At 39.9% G+C, this 12504-nt stretch overlaps 1 protein-coding gene across 1 annotated transcript in view; it reads right to left on the bottom strand.

The window, feature by feature from the left end:
- LOC126251419 (proline-rich protein 36-like) overlaps window positions 1-5914 on the bottom strand; it is a 67406-nt gene extending 61492 nt beyond the window's left edge. The window contains exon 1 of the mRNA XM_049951833.1: window positions 5889-5914. Coding sequence (XP_049807790.1) covers window positions 5889-5914 — 26 coding nt within the window. The remainder of the gene's footprint in view (window positions 1-5888) is intronic.
- Window positions 5915-12504: the final 6590 nt, after the last annotated feature.

The following is a 12504-nucleotide window of genomic DNA, read 5'->3' as shown; positions in this document are numbered from 1 at the left end:
CCAGGCTATAAACATATCGGCTGCACAGTCTGCCGCTCTAGAGCTGCATATTTAAATATTGATTTATTGTTTGATGTTCTGTACATCAAGAAGCTAGCAGCCTGCTGATCACCCCGTAGAGCAAGAATTGGAAGGAAATCAATGAACGTTCAAACTTGGTAATAACCACTGCGCTAACAGTTGCAATTGCATGTAAGTGGCACAATCCAAGGTGTCTGACGGGTCCGTTGTTCGGTTTTGTCACTTGTCTGATTTGTCCGGAACACTTCATGTCGACTTCCCTATTTCTTCATTTCTGCAAACGCCAGCGACCCAACAGTTTTAGTGTCAAAATTGCGTGGTTGAAGTCAAATGTTGTTGTTTCTTTTGGTAGCGGGGAGCGTCGATTACGTCGGCATTTCCCCTCACAATTCTCCGTCCACCGCAACACCTGTCTTGCCATTTAGATTTTTGTTCATCACTTCCATCACTCGTTCTTGAAGATGGCCGATGTGAAGAAATAGCACGTTAGTTGCGTTAACAATGGTTTTTTTAACAAGACTAATGCGCTGTTTTTTCACATCGGAAATCTTGTTATTCCATTCACATCTCCCCTGCCCCAGTGCAATCGGACTACAACATGGTGCCAGCTATACTGGACGTGATGAAAGCTCAAAAATAGGAGACTCCTTCACATAGTTAAAGAAAAATTATGTTCAACTACAATTTCAGATGAAAAGGTTCGAATATTTACCGAAAAATGCGAAAAAAATATAATTTAAAATAAAAATATCGTCATTCGATATTCACATTTCATTATCGATATATCGGGAATAAAACTGTAGGCGATAAATATCGATACTTTTTGGAAGAACTATAGATAAATGGATATTTTATCAGTAGCCCTAGTCTGAGTGTACAGTTCAATATTGGCCACAGACCTTGATGAGCTACCGCTTAGCAGCTAGCTATTGTTGCTCGAGCATCAGGTTAGCAAAGCTGTTACTTCACGTCATCAAGACAAACAAAACTGGCTGTCTACGGATTGGAATGTGGGAATCTTAATTTGGCAGGTAGGTTAGAAAATTTTAAAAAGAAAATGGATAGTAACAGAATCTTCCGTCGGTTCTTGGTAGAACAACATTATAATAATAAATGAAAAGCACCAGTTTGCTTTTGTTCTACAATATTATTTTTATTGCAATATTATTTTTATTGCAATAAAAATAATATTGTAGAACAAAAGCAAACTGGTGCTTTTCATTTATTATTGGAAATGGATAGGTTGAAGATATAGTGAAAATTATTGAGATTCGGTGGCAGGAGGAACAGAACTTCTGGTCAGTTGAATAGAGAGTTATAGATACAAAGTCAAATATGGGTAATGCAGAAGTAGGTTTAATAATGAATAAGAAAATAGGAATGCGGGTAAGATACTGTCAACAGTATAGTGAATGCATTATCGTAGCCAAGATACAGTGGATTGAAAAAATTCGTGGTATAGCAACATGAATATATAGAGATGGCTGTAGTATCGCATACATAAAGTATAAAAGGGCAGTACATTGATGGAGCTGTCGTGTGTACACAGTTGATTCATGTGAAAAGGTTTCAGACTTCATTATTGCCGCACAACGGGAATTAACTGACACTGAGCGCGTAATTGTACTTTGAGCTAGATGCATGGGGAATCCATTCCAGAAAGAGTTAGTAAATTCGGTGTTCCGCTATCCGCAGTGTCAAGAGTGTGCCGGGAACACCACATTTCAGGCATTACCTCTTACCGCGCACAATGCGGTGGGCGACGGCATTATTGCCGCCATTATGGACGGCTATAGAGACAGCGTGGCTAACTATTTCAGCAGGGGACTTCCAACACCATGTTGAGTCCACGTCACACCGAATAGCTGCATTATGTCAGGAGAAAGGAGACCCGACACCGTATTTGGAGGTATCTCAGGACTTTTGTCACCCCCGTGTACTGACGAAACCCAAACCTACAACAACAAAATGGTACATATGGCTCTGAGCACTATGGGACTTAACTTCTGAGGTGATCAGTCCCCTAGAACCTAGAACTCGTTAAACCTAACTAACCTAAGGACATCACACACACATCCATGCTCGAGGAAGCATTCGAACCTGCGACCGTAGCTGTCGCGCGGTTCCAGACTGAAGCGCCTAGAACCGCTCGGCCACCGAGGCCGGCCCTACCACAACAGTACAAATCTCTGTGCCAACTAGCTCCACAGATGATGAAAAGACTGAAGAAGTGGAAACGTTTCTCTCTGTCTCTATGAATTTATAGTGAATGAAAAGATTCTGGGTGTTATTTTCCAGTGTGTCACGGTAAAGAAAACTACCGGCTGTTGTACACGTCGGCGACGGGCGGGACGAACGTCCATAGACGACAAACGGAAGCAAAAAGATATGAGAAATTGAAATTAATTATTTCTGACAACACATGCGAAATAAGCATCCTTTTACGTCACCGGCCAATAATATCTCGAGGCAGAAGACCGTCAGGCCACTGAAACGACTGCCAGTGTCATTGTACGACGGTCATCGACCGATCACCTGAACGTTATTCTTGCGTATAGATACACGCATCAAATGAAAAGAAATTGTCGACAGTTCGATCTCTGAGTGGTTCGACTTCGAGATATTCAAATAAGTGACGAAAGAACACGCAATATATCCGGTGGTTGTAACATCGAACAACCCGTCAGTAATCCTTTTTCTAATGGCTGTGAACAGAAAGACATAAATATTCGTACATAGTAATATTTATCACAGGAATCAATGAGGTGTTCATTTTTAAATAAACTCGACTCTCACATTTGCGTTAAAAATCGTAAGTTGATCTAAATACAGATGAACGCAGCAGCAGATGGTTACACTTTGAGGTATCCAAAAGAAGAAAGCGCCACCATCAGGCGAGGATAAATGAAGGACATAATGACCGCGTATTTCTTTACCGTCGCTATACATTTTGCATTTTCGCTTCGCTCACTTCGCAAATGTCTCTTGTAATTAAAATCGTTTGGCAAAACATATTTCCTTGCATTGTTGTTTTGTTGTGGTCTTCAGTCCTGAGACTGGTTTGATGCAGCTCTCCATGCTACTCCATCCTGTGCAATCTTCTTGATCTCCCAGTACCTACTGCAGCCTACACCCTTCTGAATCTGCTTAGTGCATTCATCTCTTGGTCTCCCTCTACGATTTTTACCCTCCACGATGCCCTCCAATGCTAAATTTGTGATCCCTTGATGCCTCAAAACATGTCCTACCAACCGATCCCTTCTTCTAGTCAAGTTCTGCCACAAACTTCTCTTCTCCCCAATCCTATTCAATACCTCCTCATTAGTTACGTGATCTACCCACCTTATCTTCAGCATTCTTCTGTAGCACCACATTTCGAAAGCTTCTATTCTCTTCTTGTCCAAACTAGTTATCGTCCATGTTTCACTTCCATACATGGCTACACTCCATACAAATACTTTCAGAAACGACTTCCTGACACTTAAATCTATACTCGATGTTAACAAATTTCTCTTCTTCAGAAACGATTTCCTTGCCATTGCCAGTCTACATTTTATATCCTCTCTACTTCGACCATCATCAGTTATTTTACTCCCCAAATAGCAAAACTCATTTACTACTTTAAGTGTCTCATTTCCTAATCTAATTCCCTCAGCATCACCCTTGCATAAAAATCAGAAAACAATATTTTACTATACATTACACTACTGATAGATTTCGATAAATGCGCTTTTGAAATCACTTTGGGCGCTCGGCATAAATGTCTTTCACAAATAACGATGATATATAACTTTTTATAGTCCCCTAGAATGCGTGAAGTTATGTGATGAACGGAACATACTTCATGCATTTAGCCAGTTACGAACTAGTAAGCAAGTTTTAGTTTAAATATTTCACAAAAGAATTTTACTCTTTTTTGAATTATTAGCATTGATTTTCCAATAAAAAAATATTTTCCGAAGCAATCTCTTTTGCTTTAGTCATGTAATAAAAGCAGCCCCCCCCCCAAAAAAAAAAAAAAATAATAAAATACCCGCAGTGAGGGATAAAATTCCCATCCAGTTTAATTTGTTTAACAAACAGTTTAGCTCCATATTTACAATTTTATCCAAAGGAAACGTTACATAAAGCAGAATTTCATACTTGATTGTTTTGCTTTGTGTTATCAAAATCATTATGCTGATTGTCTTCAAGTCCGAGCTGTTTTTGGCTCAACCGTTTACAAATTGCAGTAAAGTTCTTGAACTCTTGACACACCTCAGCATTCTTCTACTTGTAAATTTCATTTGTTACAGCTCTCATGTAACTGGTAAGGAGCGTACGTCACACGGTCGGCGAGCCCTGCTGGCATCTGTTCTGTTGCAGCTCCCCCGTCACACCAGCTGCTTGCTTGATACGAACAAATGCCTGCTGCTCGCGCCAGGGTTCGCACGATGTCCCGAGGGCTGCGCTTCGGCTTCTCAGCTCAGCATCGTTTATATGGAACAAATTAAGGGTACCATCAGAGAGACAAAACATTTGTTACGCGCTATGCAGCCCTGAAAAAGAGCTAGGCTTCGCATACTCGTCTTGTCAGAAGTTTAATGAGGTTTACATGCAGTTACTACTGTTGATTCATTTCAAAGTGAGAACATGTTGTCCAGTTACTTTTACGTTGGCAAGACTGTCACCGGTCAGAGCTCCACATGGCTACCACACCATTAAAGAATCGCTGTTAGCCTGTAGCACACAGTTCAGCTCTCAGCTAAGCATATTACCGAAGTGTCCACGACAAACAGTAGTTGTGCGTTCTTGTAGGGCACAGGTTACTTATTTAAAATTTTTGTACGTTAAACAAGAACAATCATACGTGACAACAGTAGTGGACATGTTAAGCACTGTGACCGAATACCACAACGGCAGACATCAGTTAGCTTTCGCAGTACCACGTTCGTCAGATGCGTTTATTTCTGGTAAAATGCAACAACTCTTATGAAGACTCACTGGATTAAAAACGTTCGTGGATCCTTCACCCTATTACTTACATCATCAGACGCAGCAGAGGTGAGTACAAATTCACGTACTACTGTGGGCTTTCAAATGTTTTATATTTCAGTATCACTTAAAAAGTGTGATGACACCTGCTGCTATGTACGTTGACAATCAAATAGTTACTGTGCAAGTATTTTGTTTTCACAGAACGTGAAACAATACAACACCAAAATTATTTACGTATTTACTAAAGCTCTTTTTTGATTTTGCCGGCCGAAGTGGCCGTGCGGTTAAAGGCGCTGCAGTCTGGAACCGCAAGACCGCAGGTTCGAATCCTGTCTCGGGCATGGATGTTTGTGATGTCCTTAGGTTAGTTAGGTTTAACTAGTTCTAAGTTCTAGGGGACTAATGACCTCAGCAGTTGAGTCCCATAGTGCTCAGAACCATTTTTTTTATTTTACCAATGGAGTTACATAAGCAAGATTTTTGTATTTTCTTAATGTTCGGTCATGTACTTAGTTCCAAGGCTAAATGGCCTGATGTTTAAGACGACAGAGCAAAAAGTGGGTAAATAAATTGTCCACGACATGCGCGAATCAAACATGTGCACCCAGACACACACACAGAAATTTTTCCTAAGAGATTAACAAGACTTCCGATAACCAACATAGGTAACGCTTTTTTATTTCTCTGTGCTTGCTAGTATATCATACCCATACTGGCTGTGCTTGCAGCAAAATTGTCGTTTCATGGTGCACATTTTAATATTCATTCACTTATCACGTAATTGACAAAGTAGTGCTTTCTCAAATTATTTTGGATTAACTATTGTACTCTTCAGGACATATTTACAGCTCATAGCTAACTATGTAGTTAGTTCATGAAACAAAACTTACTTCAGCTGCTTCGAAGCTCTGTCCATGTCTTAAGCAGTTGTTATTTTCAGTCCTGAACTGTCTTATTCGCTAATGTAATTCCCTCAGTATCACCTCATGTAATTCGATTACATTCCATTAGCCTCTGAAACGCCCTGCTGAACCCACAGGACAGGACTAGTAGTAGGAATTGTGGAAGGGGGCCAGAATGAGCGGCTGTCAGTTACACTCTAAACATAACACTTTATTTAGTTGCCCAAACATTACAGCACAACTTGTAAGCTTGACTATCGACAGAAATCCTAAACGGGTGAAGGCCAGTGAATTAAATACAACTGCTATAAATATTTTTTTTTTTTAAGACAGAAGGCTCTAGGCTTTAACCTGAAATGGTATTTAAGGCTAACTGATGTAAGATTTGACTAGTCAGATTAAGTTTTTAAAAAGCGGCTGAAGGCTGATAATTTTAAAACAACATAACTACAATCACCTTTCAATAGGCAGAAGGCCCAAGATTCATCTTCAGACAATGTGAGACTTGCCCAATTTAGAAAAACGTACTTTTAAAACGGATGAAGGCCTTTGATTTTAGAAACAATTACAAGCATAGAAATTGAGCCATTAAAAATACACAAAAACCAACAAGAAAGGCAGTATAGGCAATGGTGCTCAGAAATTTTCAGGGGGCTTCGTCTGCCCTTGAAATCTTAATGTTTGCTTCGGTGAGACAAGAAGTCGGCCCAACTATACTTGATCCGCCGGCAACAACCAAGAGACAGTGACCCCCCGACAACATGACTTGCTAACCACTGACTAGTATAAGCGAATTCCTAAGCCAAAACGTTACGGACATAGCCGCCCACAACCAAAAATACATTAAATTGTCAAAAAGTACACACCATGTTGGACAGCAACAACAGGTGAGGAAAGCACACTGCCCGAATTTAAGTCAGTGACCAAGGCAGAAAATTCTGCTGGTGCACTTTAAATTCAAACCGACAAATATAGTTAATTCCACCACACGGAAGCTAAACCTTCACCAACTCCAACACTCGCTGTTGCTCACAGGAATACTGCCAACAGCGAACCACCAAGTGAGGGGAGAACGTGAACAGACATGGCTTCCGTAAATAAATCACCACTCAACTTTCAAGTCCTGGGTCGGTGAGCCACGAACCTCGTAGCACTCTGAACAACCCCCACATGCTCCGACACTGCATAGAGACCACCAGCGGGCCCGCCCAACTGTGCCGTCAGAGGCTTGCTTGCTGATCTGCTTCAGCTAGAACTATAAGCACTAGACCAAAGATGGTATACGGTGCAAATATCGATACACACCGCTGCTGCCACGTGTAAAAAGAGGAAGAACCATGGCATAACCTCAATAATCACTCTACATCCCAGAGCAAAAAAACAAAGAACAACACGCATCAATTAAACAATCAGAGGAAAATGAAATCTTAAGACAGCTACCAGAACAAGCACAAGTAGAACACATATGTTAGATATAGAAGAAAAATTTCAGCTGAAATATATAGAATACAAAGTCACAAATACAGAAATTAGACCATTCTTGCATAGACCACCAAATAACCCACAAGTCGAAACAACAATAACAACTATCAACACAATCGTACACAACAAAATAAATGAAAATACAACTATGGAAGAGTTGCAACTACTGGTTTATGTAGGAGCACTCACTACACTAAATACACACAGTAGGCAGAGATCAGAACCAACCAACACACAGAAGATACCCACAAAACCAGCATGGCAACACAGGCTACAGCTCAGAATAGAGAAACTGAGAAAAGACGTCGGACAGCTAACTCAATTTATAAGAAATGAAATATCAGACAAAAAACGAAAAAGGTTAGGTAAAATCTCACAACAAGAAGCGATAGAACAGTTCGATGAAAAGAAGCAGAAATTACAAGCATTGGCCAAACGACTTAGAAGATACAAAAAAAGTGAAAATAGAAGGAAACAAAACCAAACATTCAACACAAACCAAAAGAAACTTTACCAGACAGTAGACTACTCACACATTACAATAGACAATCCACCAAACATAACAGACCTGGAACACTTCTGGAGCAACATATGGTCAAACCTGGTACAACATAACAGACATGCATGGTGGGTACAAGCAGAAACAGATACATACAAGATGATACCACAAATGCCTGAAGTGATAATTTTGCAACATCAAGTCACCCAAGCAATTAATTCTACTCACAATTGGAAAGCCCCTGGAAAAGATAAAATAGCAAATTTCTGGCTAAAGAAGTTTACCTCAACACATTCACATCTAACTAAATTATTTAACAGTTACATTGCAGACCCATACACATTCCCTGATACACTTATACATGGAATAACTTATCTGAAACCTAAAGATCAAGCAGACACAGCAATCCCAGCTAAATATCGCCCCATAACATGCCTACCAACAATATACAAACTATTAACTTCAGTCATTACACAAAAATTAGTGACACATACAACACAGAACAAAATTATAAATGAAGAACAAAATGGCTGTTGCAAAGGAGCACGAGGATGTAAAGAGCAACTGATAATAGATGTAGAGGTGACATATCAAGCTAAAACTAAAAGCTCACTACACTACGTATACATTGATTACCAAAAAGCTTTGGATAGTGTACCCCACTCATCGTTACTACAGATATTGGAAATATACAAAGTAGATCCTAAATTGAAACAGTTCGTAAACATGGTAATGAAAAATTGGAAAACCACACTTAATATCCAAACAAATTCAAATAATATCACATCACAGCCAATACATATTAAGTGTTGAATATACTAAGGAGACTCATTAAGTCCTTTCTGGTTCTGCCTTGCTCTGAACCCACTATCCAACATGCTAAATAGTACAAATTATGGATATAATATTACTGGAACATACCCACACAAAATCACACATTTGCTATACATGGATGATCTAAAACTACTGGCAGTTTGAATTTTATAATGAATTGGTGGGATCTTCTGCTGAAGATATTGCTCAAGCAACAATGAAGAAAGCAGTTTCAGAATCTGTGACAGATAATGGCAATTGTAGAAATTTAACTGTTGCTTTAGATGGATCATGGCAATGTAGAGGTCATAAATCTCTAAATGGTGTTGTGACAGCTTCAAGTGGAAACAGTCGCAAAGTAATTGATGATGCTATTCTCTGAAAACATTGCAGATGTAAGGGTAATACCAAGGACGAACATAGTGAAAGTTGTGAAGCAAATTTTCATTGCCTGAGTGGAGTGATGGAAGTAGAGGGAGTGAAAGCAATTTTTTCCAGATCACAGGAATGGTATGATGTATGATACACTAACTATCTAGGAGATAGTGATTCTAAGGGATATAAAGCTGTAGAGGAACTCAAACCTTATGGCAATGAAATTCACATTAAAAAACAGGAGTGCATTGGACATGTGCAGAAATGCATGGGGGCTCACTTGCGCAAACTAAAGCAAACGTTAGGATCCCAGAAGTTTGGTGATGGTAAGACGCTTGGAGGAAGAGGAAGATTGACAGACAAAGCAATTGATAGATTGCAGAGGTATTATGGGTGTGCAATTAGCCAAAATACAAGAAGCATTGTTCATATGAGGAGAGTGGTATGGGCATTATTTTTTCATACTGCATCAACAAATGAACATCCACAACATGCACTGTGCCCCACAGGTGATGACTCATGGTGTAAGTACCTATCAAGAAAGGAATATGCCCATAAAAACAGTTTTACAAATGCTGTAATTGATTTAACTAAGCCCATATTCAGAGATTTATCACAGCCACGTTTATTGGAAAAGTGTTTACATGGGAAAACTCAAAAACCAAATGAAAGTGTAAATAATTTAATTTGGATTAGGATTCCCAAAAGAGTGTTTGTACAGATAAAAACATTGCATATTGAAGTGTATGATGCAGTGGCAACATACAATGAATGAAACATTATCAAATGTGATGCGCTGAAACGTTTAGGTTTCCAACCAGGACACACCACCATTTCCACAAAGTGCCTAATTGATGAAGAAAGACTAAGAGGTGCAGGAAGAAGAGACAAAAGCCTAAAACATGCATCAAAATGAAAGAAAAGACCAGTGAAAAGGAAACTAACACTGCTAAAAGAAGAGGATGCTGATAATCCATCATATGGGGTAGGAATGTACTAAAAAACTTTGGAAGCCATTTCCCGTAACTTCAAAATTTTCGTCTTTGAGGAACATTTTCTCAAAAACTGCTAACAGTATATCAATGAAATTTATACACAATATTGTTTACTTCTTTGCCTTCATTTTTATAACAAATTGTAAAAAAATATTGTATATATCAAGAGTTAAAGAAGAAAAAGTGCAAAATTTTAGAGAAAAAATAAGCGTCTGTTTAAAAAAGAAAAACCAATAAATATTAATTAACATGGCATTATAAGTTTGTAGAGAAGTACTCACTGAACACGTAGTCGAAATTTCAGAGCAATATGTTTAATGATTTTAGAAAAAATGTTCCTTCTATTTGCTAAAATTAACATGGAGGAGATGAATCGTTTCAGCTCCCCTTAAATTTAATATTACCAGACGAATCTTGGATGGTTGAACTGGTCCTCAGTTGCCTCTGTGAAAGTGGTTTTTATTTCCAGATATAATATTCTACTTCAGTAGTCTTAGAGCAGGGGTTGGGACCTCTTTTACAGTCTTTTTGGTGTGGGACCCCATGAACACTCCCCCATGGAAAGACCACTCCACGTTTTCTGCTTTTTTTTCTTTCTTTTTCCAGTTTTTAGATTTGGTCTAACCTTTTGTGCCTTTTACTGTGTGTGTTTAATCTTCATTATTTTATCATTTGACTCCCCTGACTGGGTCCATTCATTTTCAGTGGACTCTTTCTTCTGTGTCTAACTTTGGAATTGTGGGACTGATGACCTTGCTGTTCGGTCCCATAACCCCTCTCAATGAATCAATCGGTCAAGTCAGATCGATCATGTAATGAAACCCTGTCACCTGCATTGGCATGATCTGTTATTTTGAAACTTCAAAGAGCATGTTTCTGAAGGTTTCCCTGTGGTCTGTCTGTCTGTCTGTCTATGTCTTAAACAATTCCATCTGTGGCTGTGCATGTTCATATTTATCCACTATCTTTGGGAGCTGTTCCAGCCTGACAGTAGTACCCAAAGTGTTCAAAATCCCCTTTATGCCAAATTCATTTGCAAATTCACCACCAAGGTTGTAATAACAAGTTCCTTTCTTAAAAATTCATCAATCTTGGAAGGTTAGCAGTAGCATGTATAAGCAGACACAGCACTCAGAATGAGTGGGAATTTACAGGAAGCAGAATAACCAGACCAGGTACTTAGCTTTTAATGTGGCTTCATCCCCATGCTGCTGCATTGAAGCTCACTGCATTTTCACCCACAGGTGGCTGCCCTGCTTGCTATTTCATCGAATCCATCACAGTCCAACCCACATGGACCAAAATGTTGGTGTCCACAGACAGGAATTTAAATCGTCCATTTTTTCTGAGGACCAGCAATTTAAAGGATGTATAATGGTTCAGATCCATTCAGACGGCAGTGAATGAGGGTGTGTGTAGAGAATCACTTATAATTAAAACTTGACACACACAAAAGAAAATACACACATTCACCCTTTAGTGTAAGAGGTGCATATGCAGTGACCTATGACAGATGCCAGGTCAAGTACTCTTTCACAACATTTTCCCTCTCTTGCTGTGGCAAGTGTCCTGTTAGCCACACTAGGAGTGGTGGCATCTTGGCCAATGTCCCTCAGATAGAAATGACTTGAGAGAGGGCAGTGCTCTCCATTGACTCTGTCAAGTGTAGCAACTGAACAACCACCTACTCCAGTCCGTTCGAAAGCATCACGTATCCCATCAAAGACAAGGCTACCTGTGAAAGCAATCATGTAATCTAAAAGTTTAGCTTTGATCACTGTGCCATGTTCTATTGGATGAGACAACCAACAAGCTGTAGGTTCACGTGAATGGTCACAGACAAACTGTGACAGAGAGATAACAGGACTACCCAGTTGTCAAACATGCTGCCCAACAGAACATCCATCACTTTAATGACTGCTTCACAGCCTGCACCATCTGTATCCTTCTTTCCCACACTAGCTTCTGTGAACTGCATAGGTGCGAATGCCCCCCTCCCCATTGCAATATGTCCTATGTTCCTGGAGACCACCCCTCACCTCCCCCCCCCCCCCACCCACCCACCCACCAGCATCAAACTTTATTATAACCTGTCCTCCAAATGCAGCACTACACAGCCTTCTATTCCAGCAGTACATGCAGAGTCTCTTTTTCCCCCTCCTCTAATACTCTCCTTTTCCTATCTCCTTCCCCCCCCCCCTTTTTCACCCCATCCCAAATTCTGATTGCATATAATTCCCCTGCCCTGTTCCTACCACACTACCACATCACTGTATGCATCCACAACCAGCACTTCAGTCACCTACCCCTACCCTGCTATCACCCCCCTTCCTGACCCAGCCTCACCTCTACCCTCACCACCTAGACCACTTTTCTCATCATGTGCAGTTGCCTGCAGTCCCACCTTGGTGGTCAGAGACAGTGGTTATTTGCATGTGAG

The sequence above is a fragment of the Schistocerca nitens genome, chromosome 4 (assembly GCF_023898315.1).
Source record: "Schistocerca nitens isolate TAMUIC-IGC-003100 chromosome 4, iqSchNite1.1, whole genome shotgun sequence".
NCBI lineage: Eukaryota > Metazoa > Arthropoda > Insecta > Orthoptera > Acrididae > Schistocerca > Schistocerca nitens.
Note: the sequence above shows the minus strand (reverse complement) of the source record. Positions and strands in the feature narration are given on the sequence as shown.